At 38.9% G+C, this 21,282-nt stretch overlaps 1 protein-coding gene across 3 annotated transcripts in view; it reads right to left on the bottom strand.

The window, feature by feature from the left end:
• LOC122635763 (hemicentin-1) overlaps positions 1-18,527 on the bottom strand; it is a 151,716-nt gene extending 133,189 nt beyond the window's left edge. The window contains exons 1-2 of one of the 3 annotated variants that reach the window (XM_043826393.1): positions 18,376-18,527; positions 17,373-17,796 (exon numbers count right to left, since the gene is read on the bottom strand). In XM_043826393.1, coding sequence (XP_043682328.1) covers positions 17,373-17,427 — 55 coding nt within the window. In that variant the 5' untranslated portion in view covers positions 17,428-17,796; positions 18,376-18,527. Of the gene's footprint in view, positions 1-17,372; positions 17,797-18,046; positions 18,251-18,375 lie in introns of those variants that run through there. The other 2 variants (XM_043826394.1, XM_043826395.1) reach the window with 2 other exon arrangements.
• Positions 18,528-21,282: the final 2,755 nt, after the last annotated feature.

The raw sequence follows: 21,282 nt of genomic DNA, 5'->3' as shown, positions 1-21,282 counted from the left end.
ATTACGCCTTCGTACAAACGCGAGCCTTTTAAGTATAATTCGATTAAGCTCTCGCGATCTTGAAAAGTTCTCGATGCACCGTGCGAGCTTTAATTTTCGAAACGACGCGACGCCGAGGTGGTTAAGCGGTTTTCAAAGTATTTGCTTGAAAGGTCACAGACAGAGAACATCCGATTTCCTTTTCCTCTGAAAGAAGAAATATATATATATATATATGAATATATATATATATATATATATATATATATATATATGTATATATGTATATATGTGCTTCTCTCTCCCCGTCTCTCTCCCTTTTTAGTTTCGCGATTCTTTCTCCATTGGTGCGATACAAAATATGTGCGGAAGAGAAATATCAAAGGTATGTCGATAAAGCTATTCCAACGATAATAATCTACCCTTTGGAAAATTCTCAAAAAGAAATGGAAAGAAAGAAAAAGAGAGAGAGAGAGAGAGAGAGAGAGAGAGAGAGAGAATAGAATTAAATAGAACGAAGTGAAACGTCGAAACGGAAAAATACTCGATTTCTTCTCTAATTCATTCGAACGAGCAATTATCTTGAGGTCGTCTGGTCCAAGACAATAAAAGAAAAAAAAGAAGAAAAAGAGAGAGAAAGAGAGAGAAGGAAAGAAAGAAAGAAGGAAAGACAAAAAGGAAAGGAAAAGAAAGGAAAAGAAAAAAGGAAAGAAAAGAAGCAAATTTTCTCTCCAATAAACGAGAGTCTTGGAAAAAGGATTTATATAATAGACCGCGTAAGAGGGCTGGCCCCGTTTACGTCGTTAACGAATCGCGTAGTCATTAGCGTGGGCACGTAAAACGAGACCACTAGCCTAGAGTGGGACATTTTCATCCACGAAACGGTGCTGAGGTAAGCACGGCGTTTACCCTGGCCGTGATCTCTTTCGCGGTTCCTCTCTTGTTTGCGTGCTCGAGTACACTCCAGTCGGTCATGGCCGTTTACAAGAAAGGTACGACGTGAGTAGAAGTTCCCTCTTATTCGCTAATCTCGTTTCGTTCTTTTATTGTATATTACCTAATTTCTAAGTCCTCCTTTCTTACGAGGATCGTTTGATATTTCCAATTACATTTATTAGGAACTATCCTCCTTATCTCATTCTTTTTTATTCTCTCTTATATCTTGAATCGTTCGTATTATTATTGTTGTTACTGTTTATTTATTTATTTATTTTTTATTTAGACGTCTCCATTTATTTTTATCGATAAGAAGTAAGGAATTCTTCAAAGACGTTGCATTTGTACATTGTTAATTATCCTTTCTTTACTTTTCTTATTTATTTATGTATTTTTTCTTTTTTTTTTCGTTTTCTTGCTTTCTCTCTTTTCAACATTGTTCGTTTAATCTACGCTGAAACGTCATGTTTCGTTGTAAGACGAGTCACGTAAATGATCAGATTACGACCGTTATAAGATTCGCGAGATGAATTACAAACGTCGGCCTTATATTTTTTCTCCAATTTTATTTTTTTCCTTCTCCTTCTCCTTCTTCTTCTTCTTCTCCTTCTCCATCTTCTTCTGAGTTCTCGTTAAGCGTTTCCCCGTCATTTTATCTCTTTTAATTTCTCCGTCCCTTTTATGTGTATTTTACGTGTAATTCCCCTTTTCTACGACGAACTCGAACCGCAAGAATAATTATTATTACAAAGCCCAGGGAGAGATGGGACACAATCGTTTACACGCTACGTTAACAACTATATACGTACAGTAATTCAATAACCTCGTCAATTTGCAAATTGATTTAACGTTGGAATTTTCCAAAGAGTCACGTACTTTGAAGGTAACCGTTTAACTTCGTTACAATCAAATTATCGTATAATTTCCTAAGAATAAGATTGGTTTTATTCAATAATCACTTACTATTGAAAATATTAATCATTGTTACATATAGCAATGCAATCTTTTTTTTTTTTCTTTCTTTCTCTTTTCCCTTTTTATATCACCAAATATTTCAATAAAATGTTCCTCTCGCGTACGAACAAAAACACGCGAAACATGTAGACATGATTTTATTGTTAATTTGGGAACCCGTGCGGATTTACGAGCTACCGTCGCTACGAAACGCACAATTTCATCGCAGACGTATTGTCCGTTCGATGGATCGATGATAAATCATAGATCCTCCAAACTAAAATTCGTCAAACAATTCGGATGGTCATACGAGGAGGAGGAGGAGGTTTTGTGAATGTGTCAACTTCGACATTGATTTGTTCTACTTAATTGAAAGGACGTACACACCTATCTACTATTTCATCGTACAAAAGGAAAATCCATAAACAGGGTTATTCGACGAGGTATAAAAAAAGAGAGAGAGAAAGACAGAGAGAGACAGAGAGAGAGAGAGAGAGAGAGAGAGAGAGAGAGAGAGAGAGAGAGAGAGAGAGAGTGAGAGTGAAAAAAGAAAGTAAAAAAAGAATAAAAGATCGACGCGACGATTTTTCTTTCCGCGTGTCTTTTCAATTAAAATAGCTGGTATATAGGAGCTTAAAAATGTACGATATATTCTACGCTTGATTTGATCCTTGAAGGGGTTGCACACCGGAACGATTTTCAAAGACGTTTTCTTCTTTCTCGATAGGTCATAGGAAGACGATCGAATTTTCTTTTAAGAAGAAAATGTCTCTTTCGGTTCGTAAGCTCCTCGCCTATTTATACTTCGATAAATTTATTTCTTACGGTTCGACTATATATGAAGAAGGAGAAAAAGATAGAGAGATACAGAAAAGAGGGGAAAAAAAAGAAAATCCGTAGGTTTTGTCACTGACGGATCTGTTCCACTCAATTGAAACGACAACGAGGGTGAAACGACAAACGTTAGATATAGAGTATAGAGGCTAAGGATTACCGATGTTGTCTCGTTGTTTCAGACGAGCCCGTTGTGTTTGGTGAACGGATAAAGGACCATTCCGTTTCAGCTGATATATTTTCCTCTCGCGTAGAAACATTTAATAGGAATTACTCACTTCTGGACTCTCTCCTCTCTTTCTCTCTCTCTCTCTCTTTCTATTAGAAAAGCTTAAATAATATTCTATATGTAAATGTTATTTTTTACTTGACTTTCTTCTTCAACCGGACACGTTATCCTACCCGATAATAATTATTATTAAAACGTATATAATATAGAGGCCGTTCGATCGACATCGGTGAATTCTCCGTTATTTAACGAGTACGTCCACAGAATATTATCGAAATTCGATTAAGATATATGTAGATAGATAGATAGAGAGAAACAGAGAGAGAGAGAGAGAGAAGGAAAGAGAGAGAAATGGTTAAAAGAGAAAAGAAATAAATAAATTGGAAATTGATCTAAACAAATGAGTCGAAAAATGCGATATTAATAAAGTTTCTCCACTAATTTCTTATTAATTAATCCTTTTTCAACGTTTCGCGAGAGATATTATTTATTATCGATATTCTATAGTCCATATAAGAAATATATACATATATGACGCTTACCTACATATATGTAAATACATTTACCTGTCTGAATGTTCACATATTCCCTCCCTCTCTCACCCCCCCCCCTTTCTTTCCCTCTCTCCTTCTCTCTCCCTCTCTCCCTCTCTCTCTCTTTCTCTTTGATTCCAGATTCGAGTTAACAACAGAAGTTAGTGGAGAGTAGGTGATCGGTCTAGTTAGGTACATAATTCAATCCTGATTCAACGAAGGAAGGAAACGAAGAGAACGAACGTGACTGGCTGCTCGAATGAAACCGCTTGTAATTTCCGACGGACGTGTGTTCACGCGCGAGTGAATGTCGTCGATCGGCATTGATTCATTCTCGAGAAAAAGATATATATATATATATATATATATATATATATATATACCTATCAAATATTTTGATAATGACTACTTTTATAGAAAGTTGATATAAATCAATAAAACATCGTTCGAGCATATCAATTTTCATTCATCGTTATTAATTATCATTGATATAATTGTTATCATTATTCATATTTAGATCGTAACAAATAAATACACATGTATATGTGTGTGTAGGCATACGTATCCTCTTTTACATATTTGTTTGCGAACTGTGTAATTATATCTTTGTTTTGATGTTTTTGTTAATCCCAGATGACTAATACAAACGATAACACACATAAGTACGAGCCTCGAAGTAAACACATAGGTACGTCGTACGATAACAAAAGGTCAGTCGTTCATCGAAGGACGAGACGTACGGACGTGTTCTTTCCTGCTCGTCTTCTCGTATCATCTAACTGCGCATTTATGGAGTAGAAAAATCTAGGTAAGACGTACATATTTTTATACCTTTTAATTTGAATGAATGTAAGACAATCGCTTATCGTAGAATTTATTCCTATGTAAACTTTTTATATCATTTGCCGTTACATATTAATCGATTGAATCCGATCGAGTGAAAAGTTTGCGAACGATCGTATTTTCTAATATTAATTATAGATCTTTAATGAAAGTACATAATCCTTCGGCAAGCATTTATCCTCCGGATATCTAGTTTGACTCTTATTATGTAACAACGCTATTCTTGCCTCCTTAATCACGATAATGCACGCCCTAGCGTGATTCCATCACGCAAAGCTTCTATTTCGAGCTTTATTCCTTTCGTAGGAAACGCGAAAGTATTCTTTCGCGTTTCCTTCACAACGGGAAATAAGAAATCGAAGGAAACGGAATATTTATCGATATTTAATACCGTTTTATATTAAAATACGAATTCGAACTGAAAAGATTATTGTATATTATTTTTCTCGTTAACGTACTCGTGAATTTCTGTAGAAAAATAATCGAGTTTCGAAGAAACTGTTTTGTAAGTCAACAAGTTCGTAGTTAATCGATCTTCATAGGACCTTTAGAAACATCCTGACGCATCATACTTCTTCCTAACGAGACGATATCTCTCACTGTGACGTATATGCGGATTCCCTAAGCACGGTATCAACATCTTCGGAATTGCCGGCGAGAACTACTTCGATAACGTTAGCCCATTCGAATGATCTATCGGAACATATGTAACCGAGCGAGTTCGATTTAAATGACTCGAAGGTAATAAGAGAGTCGCTATGGTCGAAGATAACAAATTATAATAGAAAACGTCATTTAATATAAAATAGTGTAAATTTTAAGCAAAAATCAGACGTACTTACTACTATAGAAATATACGTAGATAGATAGATAGATAAATGGATAGATGGATAGAGAAAGAGAGACCGAGAAAGAGACAGAGAGAGAGAGAGAGAGAGAGAGAGAGAGAGAGAGAGAGAGAGAGTATACAATGATAACATTCAGTCTTTGAGTAAACTTAGAGTAGTAGATCGTCGGAAATGACGCGTTGTAGATGATGGTGTTACACAACTACATAGTAGATTCTCGTTTGTTAGAGAAGGAAGGGGAACGATGGTACCGAGTAAATTCGCTTCTTTCTAACGAAGAATATCGTAGGTATGTTTTTTTAGGACGGCTAAGTACTCTCCTCTCGCTCGAACGTTACTGGAACATCGAGAATCGTCGAGGGATCGAAGTGTGATGCGCTTCTCTCGTGCACTCCAAGGAACAGAGAGCATTGGTATGAGTGCTTTTTGGACGAGAGAGAGAGAGAGAGAGAGAGAGAGAGTATGTGTATGTGTGTATGAGTGAGAGCAAGTGTGTGAATGTGAACGAGAGAGACAACGCGAGTACCGAGAGAGAAAAAGAGAGAGAGAGAGAAATAGAGAGAGAAAGCGAATATATATAACGCGTATGTACGTGTCGGTTGTTAACGGTGAAATATCGACCATTTTCGAAGCCACAGTCGAGCAGGAATCTCTTGGGATGCAAAGGGCTGCTATGCTTATGATATTAACGCGCTAACTGCCGCTCGTTTCCTGCGGTCAGCGAAACATTAGCGTACGTAGCCCGCGGGACAACGCGTTACGATTTTGCAGGCTCGCGTGGTAATCAACTCGAGAGTCCTCGTTTACCTTATTCTTCGAATATTCGGATTAAGGTGATAGGTAAAGAAGAAGAAAAGAAGAGGAAAAAAAAAGGAACAAGAATCTTAACTCTTATCGAACTCGATTCGTTTTATTTTTAAATCGACGCATTTATATTCTCGATATATCGTTGCGCTATTAAATTGATTAAGTATTTAAAGAGAGTATGTAATTTCGTTAATGAAATTTTCATCTACGATAATATTAATCAGTGATTAAACGATTGTAAACCTCGTCGCTCGAGATAAATACTATAAACTTGATTAGCGATTCCATATGATATATGAAAACGACACCATCGGCCACATATTCGAGTAGGAGTTTGCTCGTTTCAGAAAGGACGAGTACGCGGAAACGCATGGGAATTCGAGTACCGTCCACTCTCCGCCAAGTTTCATATTTCCTCGAGTGTTCTGACAGAAATACGAAGCCCGGAGGCGAACTGGATGCATTCGCGCAGTTTCGTCGCGGCCGCGACAGACTCGATTACATTAAACGTTTGGTTAACAAGCAGAGCTTCAGGGGAAAATGTTGCGAAAGGATAACCAACGAAAAAAGAAAAAAAAATGGAGAAAGAGAGGAAGAAAGAGAGAGAGAGAAAGACAAAGAGAAGAAAGAAACAAAACTAGTTTGACATTTTCGGTTTAATATTTTCTGCATTTCTCAATTTCTTTCTTTCTTACATTCCTTTTTTTCGATCATCATCCTCGAAAGAATGGAAATCACGGTGTAACCGAAATCGAATTCGTGAACTCGTTCACAGAAGATAGAATCCATTAATCGAGCCACGACGACACGTGCTTCTCCATAAATTGCAGAGTACTGGAGGTACGCGTTCGGAGGGCAGTTTAAACACTGCGAAAGGGTAGGCACGTTGGGGGGAGTAGTCGAGTTACTGCCGCCGCCGCCGCTACCGCCGCCATGGCTGCTGCTACTGCTGCTGCTGTTACTACTAGCCATGCGTTGGGATAGGTCGGCTTTATTCCGGAAGCCGAGCTCGTACCTTCCGACTGGAAGTTAATTCGTGCCTCGATTTAACCGCCGGAAAATCCATCGACCGATCGCCCCATAATACGGTAGCCGTTCGCAACAGGATGGAAATCATCGAGAGAGAGAGAGAGAGAGAGAGAGAGAGAGAGAGAGAGAGAGAAGGTCGCTGCGTGTAAGCCTCACACATCAACCCTTACCATCATCCCACCTTTCCGCTTCTCCTTCGTCCCACCGCGTCACCTTTCTCTCTTGCTGTTGTTACTACGACGACTACTACTACTACTACTACTACTACTACTACTACTGCTACTACTACTACTACTACTACTGCTATTGCTTTGCCATACTGCTGCTTCTGGTACTGCTGCTGCTGCTGCTGCTGCTGCTGCTGCTGCTGCTGCTGCTGCTGGTGTTGCTGCTGCTAGTCCGTCGATTAAGCATAATAATTAATTAATACTGCGAATCCCGAAGGCTAACGTCGAGCTCGTCTCTCGCCATGGGCACCTCCTTCTCTCTCCCTTTCCCTTTTCCTCTCTCTCTCTCTGATTCTGGAAACTACGGCATTTCTCTGCCGTCGACGGTTTACGTGCCTCGCGTTAATGCCAATTTAGCGTCTTTCGCTGAATCGCCGTTGGGAAAGCATTTTAGAACGCATTGTAAATGGTAATCACGCTTACGTACAACCCGAGTACGCGTCGACCATCTTTAAATGCGTTTGGAAAAGCACAGATACCGGTTATTTTTATTTTTACTTTTATTTTTATTCTTTCTAGCTTTCTTTCCTTCCTTCCTTCTTTCTTTCTTTCTTTCTTTCTTTCTTTCTTTCTTTCTTTCTTCTCGTAGAGATAAAATATTTTTTATAAGACGAACAGAAAACGTGTTTCCTTTTTTGTTTCCTGCATAGAAGCATTCGAATCGTTAAAACAATCGTTCGGTTCGAGTTCTCTAACGAGTTGTTTATCGCCTTTAACGATTTAGCCGTGTCGTCGAAGTAATTTTTAAGGCTAATTCTGCAATCGAGTAAATCGCAAGTAAACTTCGTCTTAACTCGTCGACTGGGGATAAGGGAGAAGGAAAAAATTGGTCGCTAACAACTCTTAATGAAATAACTACGTCACGAGGGTGGAAAGTTTGAAAGTCACAATCGTTTCTTTCTCTTTCCCTCTCCCTCTCGCCGTCTCTTTCTTTCGCGCGCGTTCTCTAAGAAGGAGAAGAAAAAAAAAGGAAAGAAGTGGAAAAAGAAAAGCTACGTTCAAGAATCGAAATGGTAGCGGAACTGCACGAGCGTTACTAGCATTCTCGGAAATAGCCGATTTCTCGAAAGCCTCGCTTTTATCCCTCGATCTCCTTTATGTCTCTCGATGTAATCTGTCGTTTCTTTCTCTTTCCTTTTTTTCCCTTCTTTTCTCTTTTCTTTCTCTTTTTTTTTCTTGTTCCTTTTCGAAATTAGATTTCCCTTCTCCGAACGCCTCCTCATCCCCTGCCAGAACGCGATTTTCCCATTTAAAATTGCATATCCGAAGGAGGCACGATAGGAATAAGTATGTATAGAACATGAAAGTCGTTAAAAAAGTTAAACGTAGGGAGAAAAAAAATTCCGTTGGAAATTTCTACTTTCGGTGTAAGCTTTGCGAATTTCGAATTCAGACGAGATTGGAAATCGTCATTTCTGTTAGTTTTGCCGAAATGTAAATCCACCTATCTCATCGTCGATTATCGTTGAAATCGGCTCACCAATTTATCGAGCAATAAATAAAGTGGACATCGAAAAAGAAAAAAAAAATAGAAAAAAAAACAGAAAAAAGCAAAAAAAATTTATTCGCACGAGGGCATCGTATATTCCGATGTTCAATCGGTATCACATACTCTTATAACATCCCGATAACGTTAAACGCAATTCATGTTTATATATATATATATATATATATATATATATATATATATATCATATATTGCAATGCGTGTACTCGACTCTACTCCCACTAGAATCGCTCGTAGATCCGATCTCTTCGACGAATCCCAGTTTCGTGAAAAATCGGCATTGCAATGACGGTCATCCGTTAGAGCATCGTTAAAAATTGCCTGACTCGTTGCATACATATGCAACGAGGAGTGGGCGACAGTTTTCAACGATTCGTTCGACGTGAATCACGTGGAATCAAGCTTGGACGTCGTATAATCACTGGTATTATATATAGTCAAGTGTGCCAATGAAAATAGGTTTTTGCTTCGCAATTTGATTGAAAACTTTTGTGCGATCATGCCTATCAGAATGTTTATGGGATTTTTCTCTTTCCCTCTTTTCCCCTTTTTTCTTTTTAATGTTTGGCTCTCTATTCTCTTTATATCCTCTTCGATGAGAATACATTCATTCGCATATTTTCCCGGTCTCGTTATTTCTCATAAAGCTTTTCATCGTATGTACGTACGTTAATACAAAATATTTCAATGTTTATTGTATTCCAATATACATCGATGTACGCATATCAAAAGCAACGATTAATTGATAAAATGACGAGGTAGATAAAGTTTATCATTTAGGATCATGAGAATAATTAAAAGCTTTGAGTTATTTTTCATCTATCATTACGCATTTTTCATAGACTGTAATATCTTGACGTTAAAATTCACTCTATTTCGTATGGTTAATCGATACAAAAGAAATAGAAGAAAGTTCGTAATATATTTTTATTGTTTCTTAACGATCGTAAGAGAAAGAGAGAATGCGGGAGAATAAAAGAGAGAGAGAGAGAGAGAGAGAGAGAGAGAGAGAGAGAGAGAGAGAGAGAGAGATAAGTAGAGAGAGAAAAAAGTCGTATGAGAAAAATGCTTAAAAGTGCAAAAATTAGTCGGTTGGAAAGAGATCAGCGAACAAAGTATAAAACTGAAAAAAGAAAGAAAAGAAAAAGAAAATGGTAGTAGCTGCTGCTATGAAGAAAAAAAAAGAATAAAGTTATCGTACCATCTCTATCTCTCTTTTTTCTCTCTCTTCCTCGCTCGTTAAATGCACTCGACTGTTGTATTATTAAACATAAACCAAATTGTTTTAGCCGAGAGAGTTCGCTACGATAGCAAAAGCGGATTCCTCGGAGAATTAAGCTATCCTGTCTATCTGTCTGTCTCTTTCTCTTGCAATTTTGCGATACTCGCGAATGGTAACGATCATTTGCGTGATAATAACGAATTACTCGGGGAAACGTTCACTCGGTTAGACTTTGCAGGAAACACCCTTCCAAGAGGAAGGTAGATAGATAGATAGATGCATAGAAAGAGAGAAAGAGAAAGAGAGAGAGAGAGAGAGAGAGAATTATACAAAGTTAACTTTCTCCAATTTTACATCCACCGTCTTGAGATTTCTCTTCTGGTTGCTCGATTATTCCGTAGTTAACGATTGTGTCTCCAATTCCTCGACAATAGTAATTAAAAACAAAAAAGAAATGCAAAAAAGGAAATAGAAGAGAGAGAGAGAGAAACACGTGAAAATTTCAAGCGAAACCATAATTGTCTCTCATAACTTATAGGAAGTCGTGCGAATTTTTTTCATTGTACGGAAAAAAAAGGAGAAAAAAGAAATAAAAAAGAAGGAAGATAAAAATTTCGTGTAAGTAAAATTAATTTAAAGAGAATTACGTGATAGTGAACGGTGGTGAAGAGAGGGTAAGTGGGAGTATAGCGATTCTCAAATAAATAACGGCGCACCGGTCTTTCGCTTACGACTACGAGTACGACGACAACGACGAGGAGGAAACGGTCGATCGTTAGTCGAGTTACGAGCTACTTTTACTTATAACCCCATCGATTCTTTCACCTGCGTATTGTAACGTACTCTTTCGAGCGTGCGTTCCAGAAAATAACGTAGGTAGGTATACGTGCCCATATGATATATACCTACGATGCGTTAATCATCGATCGTCGAACAAAATGTAACTCTTTACGAGTATTGAAATGTTATTCCTCGTTATAATGCCAGGATTAAAAGGTGCGATGGATGGGTTTGAACGTTGATGCAAATGACGATTAAAAGAGGTATCCTCGTGTAGTGTATTTATATCGAACGAATAACAAACTTTTAGATAGGTACAGGCAGGTTATGCGTGCATCGTCCATTACTACGCATCAATTAAGTACTCGACGTCGATCGATCGATGGGCTTTTGAAAATTATTATTATAAATTAAAAATATAGTAACATGATACGTACTAATAACATATGAGAAAAATAACTAAATGCTATTTTAAAATAATAATACTTTTGGGGAAAAGCAAAATTGTTATGATATGTGATACCAAAATGCGAATATCAATCTACCTGTCTACCTTAAATATCGTATAGAAATCATAATCGAGCATTGAAAATTCGATTTAAATCGATTAACGTCGCTTACAATAATTTAATTTCGAAATAATATTTATTTGTCTCTCTTTCTCTCCCTCTATCTTTCTCTCTGTGTGTATGTGTGTGTATGCGCTCGCGCATTGGAAGTCAGATTTCGTCTTTAGTTTGAAAATATTAATCAATGCTTCCAGGATATTACCATGAGAGCTTTGGAAATAAATGGCCACCTCGTCCATCTACTTCCACCTTATCGATTAAACAGAAAATGCTCGAGGTACAGAGGTACGGTACAGACTCTTAAGAAGACTTAATACCGGTGGAAATCTTTCGCCGGTGGCTCGGCTCAACCCTTACGAAGAAAACGAAAGAAAGGAAGAAAAGTAAGATAAAGAGAGTGAAAGAGAGAGAGACCGAGGGAGTGAGAGAGAGAGAGAGAGAGAGAGAGAGAAAAGGAGGGAGGGAGGAAAAAAGAAGGAGGCCACGGTAATTAGTATGTGAAGCACGACGCGAGAAAGCACCGTGGTACCATCTACTGCTACTCTTTGCTCTTAAACGAAGTAGCTACTCGTGATTTATCTGAAAAGCGGTGCTGGGTGTCATTAAGTCGTAAAGAAGAAGAAGAAGAAGAAGAAGAAGAAGTAGAAGAAGAAAGACGAGGAGGAGGGGAAGCAGAAGAAAAAAAAGAAGGTATAGATAGAAGAAAGTGGGGAAAGAAAGAAAAAGAAGAAAAAAGAAGAGAGAGAGAGAGAAAGAGAACTCGAGAGTTTCCTTCCGTAGTTAATTTAGAAAGCGAACTAAACGAGCGATCCGCCGTAATTCGAGACTAATTCCAGTACAAGCATCGGAGCGAGCTTGGTTTTGAGCTTGCACGCTTTTCTACGAGCTTTTCCCTTCCTTCTTACTCTTTATCCAGGTCCTCGTTCTATCGGACAAAAGGGATTCTCCGTAGCTCGGGACTAGGAAGCTTCTCGTACGAAACATCTAAAGCGGAGAAAAGTGTAAAAACGAAAAAAAAAAAATAAAAAAAAGAAATAAAAAAAAAGATGAAGGAGAAAGAGGGAAAAAAGGAGAGAGAAAAGGGAGACAGAGAGAAAGAGCGAGACAGAGGAAAAGAGAAAGAAGAATCCAACGAAATATCGGTGAGTTTGCATAGGCGACATTTCGAGAGGCCGTCAAGAGGTCACGTGAGCGTATTTGGGTTGAGAGGAAACCCGACAAATATGACGAGAGAAGCTGAAAAAGGAGGAGGAGGAGAAGGAAGAAGAAGAGGAGGAGAAGGAGGAGGAGGAGGAAGAGGAAGAGGGGGAGGAGAAGAGTGGGTTGGCTGTGCACAAGAGGAAATCCGCTTTCGCGATCGCATAACGGCAAACTCTGCGTTCTCCTGCGGGACGTGTGGAAGAAGGGAAAGGGAATAGTCGAAGAAGAGGAGGAAGAAGAAGAAGAGTGAAATGAGAGAGAGAGAAGGAGAGAGAGAGAGAGAGAGAGAGAGAGACGGAAAGAGTGAGTTTAGTTGGGGCGTCAACCTAACGAGGGACAAACTCGAAGGAGCTGAGAAAATCCAAGCTAAGATATTCCTAGGATAAGAGAAGGAAGTTATCTAAGAATCCTTCGCGCGAATCGTCCACGCGGTTCTATCTACAACTTGGCACCGAACCAACTCTATTTCATTCTCTCTATCTTCATCCCTGTTTTTTTTCCTTTTCTTTTCTTTTCTTTTTCTTTTTTCATTTTCCCCTTTTCTCTTTTTTCCTTTTCTCTTCTTTTTTTTTTCTACTTTTTCTCCTCTTTAACGTGAAAAAAGAGAAGAAAGAGAAATTATTCTCCCTTTTCGTATTCTTCTTTTTTTTCTGGCTGCTCACTTTTTTTTCCATCTTCTTTTTTCTCTTTTCTTTTTTCTTTTCTTTTTTTTCAACGCACCGAACCAACCAACCAACCCTCCATGCACTTTCCTTCTTTTAGCTTTATCTTTTAGACTTTATTTTTTACTCGTCCACGTGGCACCCTTCTTGCCGTTCGTGTTTAAATTCAGATTACGCTAATTCGTACACGTGGTTGGTAGCTCGTCTTGTATGTACATATACATGCATATGCATGTGTACTTTCATTCTCCCTCTCTCTCTCTCCCTTTCTCTCTCTCTCTCTCTCTCTCTCTCTCTCTCTCTCTCTCTCTCTCTTTCCCAAGACATACTTTTCGAGAACTCAAGAACTTTGGTGAAATTAAACCGTACGTGCCACCGCAAAATCGAAGACGCGAGCTGGTCCGCGGTTAGGCAACCCCGTTAACGTACGGATATTATTATCATTATCGAATATCGAGAGGTAATAAGCGTCTTTGGTTAATATCCGCTTCGCAGAACCAAGCCGACGTCGACGGATCTTCTCTCTCTCTCTCTCTCTCTCTGTCTCTCTCGGATATACCAACGTGTTAACGGCGATCGAATTTGCATTGTAAAGTGCTGGGAAAACGCCTTGGATATTGTCAGCCGTTATTAGCTCGGAACGTGCTTATAGGCTAACGAGAAGCTCGAGATTAAAAGGAAAATAGATATAAGATAGAACGTAAGTGATAATCGATTTTTCAATCGACGATGTGATAAAATACTTTTTCAAAACAGAACATTAGATTCGTCATTGAAACAATAAATCATTTAATATCGTTTCATTAATCATTTATATTTGATTTTATTTATTCCACAATAGGGCAAGATAATCAATACAAGTTTCATTGAAATTTAACATATTAATTAAGGAAAAACGAGTTTATTCGTCAGGAGGATTTAACTTCTCTCGTGATTAAACAATCAATATTAACGATTCGTTGATATTTTATTTACTTAATCGAAATTAATTTGGAACGTTTTCTTCCCTCTTATTTATTGTCCTATTTTATTTACGTTTAACGTTTACGAGAAGATCACCTCGGTTAACAAGGATCGCAATGAAGAATTATGTCATGATAAAAGAAGATGGTGTCTCTTGTTGTTGGAATTTCCAAAAGAACAAAGAAAGAGACAGATAAAGAAAACAGACAGACACAGAGAGAGAGAGAGAGAGAGAGAGAGAGAGAGAGAGAGAGAGAGACAGAGAGACAGAGACAGAGACAGAGACAAACAGAAAAAGAGAGAAAGAAAGATGGTAAGTCTCTAGGTGATCGGCTTGCAGGATTCGTTTGGAATGCATCGAGACACGCGATACCTATCGATTACGAATTTCGTGGTTCGATGTCTCTCGCGAACGAATTATACGGTAGAGCGAACTCACGCCGCAACCAACTCTCTCTCTCTCTCTCCCTCTCTCTTTCTCTCTTCCTATCTGTCTATCTATCTATCTATATCCCTTTTCTCCCTCTTTCCTAGAGGTATGCGTTTACCGGCTGTATACTCCTCTTCGCGGGCAAATCGACACTCGAGATCGAGCAGCCGTCGAACGTTCTTTCTACTATCGGTTGCTCCCCTCGACGAGAAAAACGAGCCGGCTGACGCTCGTACCAGGACAACCTGGAATAACCTGTTGAGCCTGTGACACCTCGTCTCGCGATACTACTTCCCATCGTAAAAGGACGGAACACACGTCGCGGTACATTATAGAAAATTTTCCTACCACTCGAACGATTTTCGTTTATCCGCTTTTCCTTGTCGCGTCTCGTCGAATAATGATGATAATAGTAATAATAAAGAAGAGCAAAAATTCAATGACTTTTGATAATCGATAAAACATTATCGCGAGAACGTTTTCGAAAGTCGTTACAAGATATTCGAGTGGAAAAACTTCATTGAAAAGTTTCGTTATAAAACGATACATGGGGTATATAATAAACGTTTTTGTTGCTCGTTCCTTTTCTTTTTTTTTTTTTTTCATTTTTTCTTCTTTTTATACAGAGAGAAGGGAAAAAAATCTATGGAAACATCAAACTATAAATTTAATCGTAGAAAGAACAATATTTTCGTATGTGTCTCTCGTGAAAAGAAAAAAAAACGTTTGTTTATCGACGTATTTATTTGTTCAGTCGCGTATAAGTTACAGCGACAGTATCGTTTTTACGGAACGAACTAACACGTACGAGCGGACGAGCTAGGCAGAACTATAAAAAGCGTGGCGTTAGAACAAAAACCAAAAGGAACAAAAAAAAAATAAAAAAATAAAAAAGAAAGAGAAAAACAATAAAAAAAAGGAAAAAGAGGTGATCTCGCAATTACGGCAGGTATACCCCACGTCTCCCCTTACCATTCGGGTCAAGAGTGCGCTCGAATACTCCGACGAGGCGCAGCGCGCTTTTAATATCCGGTTAGTCGTATTTCGTTGCCGAGTTAGTTAGTCATCTCTCGCTCATTTCGAAATAAAGAGAGCGCCGCGAAGCGAGATACGGGAAAGCAACGACACGAGTTTCGCGTTATTGTCTTGTCGAGAATGGAAAACATCTACTAAGTTTCAAAGTAATTTCGATTCTCGCGAAAATCGAGAAGGGTCAACGACCTTTGCAAAAAATGTAGGGTAGACAAAATTCTACGGACGAATAATGTCTACGTGTTATAAAGTTTGACGGATGTACATGGATAAAAATGCATTATCGTAGATATAAAAAGGACCAAGAGATAAATACAGTAACAGACAGATTTTCTATGACTCTGTCTTATCAGTTAGCCAACGAAATCGAATAAAACGAGTTTCGTTTCTACGATATGTATTACACTTTTTTCCCTCTTTTTCCTTTTTGCTCTTTTATATGATAAAAATACAGGACTGTAGTCCCTTTTGTTTGCTCTCTTTCTTTTCCTCTTTATTTTTTTTTTTCTCATCGAGAGACAAAAAGACGACGACTATAATTTCGACGGACGTAGGAATATCATCGTGGTTCGCAATGGCCGAGCACGCGGAAACGCGTTGCGTTATCGAATTCCATAAATTCCAGCCTTATTACCGTTCGCGAAAGCGCCGCATGGTTCGTACGAATTAGAACTGGCTTCGGTTCGACCAAGTGAGATAGAAAGAGGTACTCGCATAGAGATGGAGGGAGAGAGAGAGAGAGAGAGAGAGAGAGAGAGAGAGAGAGAGAAAACGGAGAGTAGAACGTTTGCGTAGTGGTTCGTATATACGTAGTAGGTATCGCGATATACCAGCGGTATTAAATATTTTATTTCGCTTTGGCTATAGACACACAGCTCGGCACGCGTTGGCATAATTTCCGCGAGTACGATCCGCTTCGATCGACGATAATACCACGGTGGAACGCGCGGAAGAAGAATTGTGCTGAATTACCCGCTACTTTCGACTCAGAGTCGTTTACCAGCACTCCTCTTACACGCTTTCTTTTTCTTTCTTTCTATCTTCCCTTCTTTTTTTCCTTCTTTTTTTTCTTTCTTTTTTCTTTCGCATTTTCCTTATTTTCCCTCTCTCCCTTTATTTCTTCCTTTCCATCCCATTTTTCTTTCTCTTTCTCTTTCTCTTTCTTTCCTCCTTTTTTCTTTTTCTTTTTTACGCGACCCTTTTCCACCATTTCGCTCTCATACTTCTTTCTTCGCTTAGTACCATTTCGAGAGTTTCATTAGTGACGTTGAAACATCGTGCGACCGACTCGAGTGAGTCTTTTTCCGACGTTTTATGCACAGCAACTTTACAACGTGTAACGTTCACACCCACCCACCCTCTCTCTTATACTCTACCAACCCTTTCCCTACGTATTTCCTAACTTGTTTTCCCTTTATTTTTAATTTCCAATTTTTCGAGCTATTGTATTATTCATGAAATGTTTTTTCATCCTATCTAGAAATGGAGTTGCTAACTCTTTTTTTGTTTCTTGGTTTTGTTTGCTTTCTGGATTTCTTTATTTCTTTCTTTCTTTCTTTCTTTCTTTCCTTCTTTCTTTCTTTCTTTCTTTCTTTTTTTTTTTTATTCATTGTACGTTCAGTCAGAGAGAAGAGAAAAAAGAAAAAAGAGATAAAATTTTCTGCTTTATCATCTCCCTCGTGTTTTACCATTTCCTTTGGTAAATAGATCGCAGTGCATTAGTTGGAGAAATTCGGCTAGGAAATGAACTAACGCGAGAGAAAAGGATAGGAGATGTTGTACACTGACCTAGAACTCCGAGTAGCGTGAAGAGAATCCTCCAGCTGATCCTCGGCACAGCCATGATTCTTCCTTTCTTCTTGTTCTTCTTTTTTTCTCTTCTTTATTTTCTCACCACCGGTTTACTACTATCTTCTTCCCCTTCTTCTTCTTCTTCTTCTTCTTCTTCGTCTTCGTCTTCGTTTTCGTCTTCGTCTTTTTTTCTTCTTCCTTATTTTTCTCTTTTTTTTTTTAACAAACAAAAAAGTAATCACAGTAAGCGTCTCATATGAATACAAAGTACATATTTTCTTCTTATTCTTCGATGTAGTATTATTTTGTCACTTTTAGATTACACAAAATAGGAACGTTTTATCCGAAAATAGAAGAAGAGAGTCTCCTCGCGTGATAATGACAAGTCATCGAACTATCGTTTCGATATAGACGCATTGTTCTTTTGAAAGAAAGAGAAAGATGGAAAGAGAGAAAGAGAGAAAAAGTGAGAGTGAGAGAAAGAGAAAGAAAGGGAGAAAAAGAGAGAGAGAGAGAGAGAGGCAAAAAAAAAGGAATTCTTTTCACGTTTGACACTTCACGACACCTTCGATAATTCTCTCTCTCTCTCTCTCTCTCTCTCTCTCTCTCCCCTCCTCTCCTCTCTCTTCTTTTTTCAATCGACGTTGCACTGAACCCTTATGAGCTTTTACTTTGTAACGCACTGTGTGTATATCGAACACTCGCGATGAAACGATCGTCTGACCATTCTATCGGTCGTTCATTAACACGACGCAGAAGGTGACGAGCTTTTTTTCTTTTTTTTCCCCTTTAAAGCGAAACAAAGAGAGTGAGAGTGAAAGAGAGAGAAAGAGAGAGTGAGAGAGTGAGTGAGAGTGAGAGTGAGAGAGACAGAGAGAGAGAGAGAGAGAGAAAGTGAGAGATAGACAGAGAGAAAGAGAGATGGAGAGGGAGAGAGCTTTCCCGATCAATTTCTTCGATCGATTTTCGATCCACTCTAGGATAATGATAAACCTCCGACTCCTCTTACTCCTCCTCCTCCTCCTCCTCTTCTTATTCTTCTTCTTCTTCTTCTTCTTTTTCGACTCGTCAACAAAAAGAATATCTATCGAACGCGCGCGAAAATTTACTATCGAAGGAAAGCTCGAAGGTGTCACTTCGATAGTCGGCGGTTAAGTGCGAGCGTGGAAGCTTCGACGTGGATTCTGCGTTGTGTACGAGACGAAGAGGGTGAGAGTGTAGTGTAAGAGTGAGAAGGAAAGAGAGGGGCGGTACGCGCATGCCTCTGGCAAAACTTCCGATCGAGTTCTCAAGCTCGCAAGCTCGCGGGCTTATTCTCCGTTCTACCCTTATACCAAGCGCATCGCTCTAATTCTTCTCGATGTTATTGTTATTATTGTTATTGTTATTATTATTATTATTATTATTATTGTTATTATTATTATTATTATTATTGTTATTATTATTATTGTTATTATTATTATCATCATTATTATTATTATCTTCTTTTTCTTCTTCTTTGATTATCCAAGAAGCTCCAATCTTGTCAACACTTTGATAAACTTTGAACTTTCATTTATTTAATCACTCTTAGTTATCAAACAATCGAAAAGTTCTTTCACGCCTCGATAACGTTCCGTTCGATATTATCAATCGATACGTCCAGCCCGATATCTTTTTCGTTCTTTTCAGATTTGTTTACATGTAATATTTATATGCGATAGCTCTAGGGAATATCTTTTTATTTCCTTTTTTCTTGCCTTTCTTTTTCCTTTCGTCCTTTCTTCCTTCTTTTTCTTTCTTTTCTTTTTGCTTTTTCTTCTTTTAAATTACTTACTTGCCCGAAGCCGTCCTCGTTGAGAAGACGTGCACTGCGTCTGGCAGCTTAGCGCGAAATCATTTTACATCGTCTGGAGTTGATCGACGATTTAAAGCGCCGAAAGAGAGCATTTTGAAAATTTAATTTCGTTCCTAATCGTGCTTCTCTCAGTTATAGCGAGACATATCGGAGAGAGGGGGATAAGTTTGAAAGTATCAACGATCGAGAGTCGGGTGTTCTGATCGACAGCATCGGGAACGAGAATAATTTCAATCTTAGTTTTCTTTTCCTTTTAGTAAGACGAGAGAGAAGGTTTTTTCGTGAAGCAAGATGGAAACTTGTACCTTCAGTCTCGCTCAAATACGACGAGTTTCTCTTGATATTATTTTCGTACGAACGATTTTATTTTATCATTTTCCTCTCGCACGAACCATCGCGATTGCTCTCGCGAAGTACGTAAAATGAATTACGAAAAAAACCAAAGGAAACGAAAAAAAAAAAAAACACAAAAATGAAATAAAATATAAAAAACAAAAAGAAAAGAAATCCATTCGAACAAATCGTAAGAATTTCTTCGTCGATAATATTCCGATCCTCGAATTCGATTTTCTTTCTAGGCTTTCGACGACGAATCTATCACAGTCGTGGTAAGATCGATCGACCTCTCGGCACTCTATTCCCAGATTCACTTTTCCCTCTCCCTCTTCGTCTCTCTCTCTCTCTCTCTCTCTCTCTCTCCCTCTCCCCAAACGGCACGTTTCGCGCGTACGCAAGTCAGAAAGAGAGACGAAGGAGACAGAGAGAGTAGGTCCTGTAGGGTCTTGGGCAACGCGCGATATTTCAGCCGCGGCGGAACAATGGCCGAGCTTAGTACGGGCAGCAGTATCTAATGGGTTTCTTAACGTAGTGGGTGTCAGCGTTTCCATGTCGCGCGACAACCATTAATATGCCTACCGGGCCGTGCAACGAGCACGGGCTCCAGGCTACCGTGAAATACTGGCGTGCATTCCATACTGACACTTTCCTACCGTTTCGAGTACCGTCGCGTTGCCTCGAACGAACGAACGAACGAACGAACAAACGAACGAGCTGCGACCGTCTAGGATACTCCCCTTTAAACCGACACTAGATTCTCTTTCTGTCTGCCTCTCTCTCTCTCTCTCTCTTTCTCTCTCTCTTCGCCCACCTACATCCCTAAAGAAATCAGAAATTGTAACGTTCGAGACATTTTTTTTCTCCATCGATTTAATTCTTTCGATAAGAAAATTCATTCCTAATCGTCGAAGTTTAAATCGTTTTCTTCTTTCGTTTCTTTTTCTTTCTTTGTCAGACAGTAGAAAAAAATATTATTAACCCCTTTCCCTCGTCCATCTATCTATCTATGATTTTACGGAATTCAAAGCGTCTAGAAATCCCTCTAGGATATCCTCGCGTTTCTCTCACCTCGGAAAGTCAATTATTAACAGTAGAAAATTATTATTATAATTATTATTGTTGCTTTTAAAGGAGGGGATAAAAATATTATCAGCATGCAATTAATTTCTATTATATTCCGCATAAATGATGTGATTTTTCCGTGCGAAATTTTTTTCTATTCAGATATTTTTTTCAATATTCTCTTTCCTTCTTTTTCTTTTTACGAACAACGTTAAGCAATGTGCGAAGGTGGGAGGAAGAGAAGGAGAGAGAAGGAGAAGGGGGAGAAGGGGGAGAAGGAGGAGAAGGAGGAGAAGGAGGAGAAGGATGAGGAGGTGGAAGAGATGGAGGAGTAAAAGGAGTAGGAGGAATAGGAGGAGTAGGAGGAGTAGAAGGAGGAGAAGACGACGACGCGGACGTTGAATCGAAGCAGCCTGCTGCAGACTCCGCATCCGCGCGCCGCCCGGCAGACCGTAGAATTGTCTGGCATTGTGCTTGCAAATCAAGCGACCCGAATTTACATGAGATTTATGGCATTCCGTTTGCCCGTCCCTCCTCCTCTCTCTCCTCTCTTCCTCGCTAGCACACCATGCCGCTCGTCCAACCACGAAACCCTCCGAAGCGACTTCTCGGATCTCCCTTCAACCCTCGACTCTCTCTCTCTTTCTCTCTCTCACACAATTCTCAACCCCT

The sequence above is a fragment of the Vespula pensylvanica genome, chromosome 19 (genome assembly GCF_014466175.1).
Source record: "Vespula pensylvanica isolate Volc-1 chromosome 19, ASM1446617v1, whole genome shotgun sequence".
NCBI lineage: Eukaryota > Metazoa > Arthropoda > Insecta > Hymenoptera > Vespidae > Vespula > Vespula pensylvanica.
This window is presented reverse-complemented; position numbering and strand designations above follow the sequence as displayed.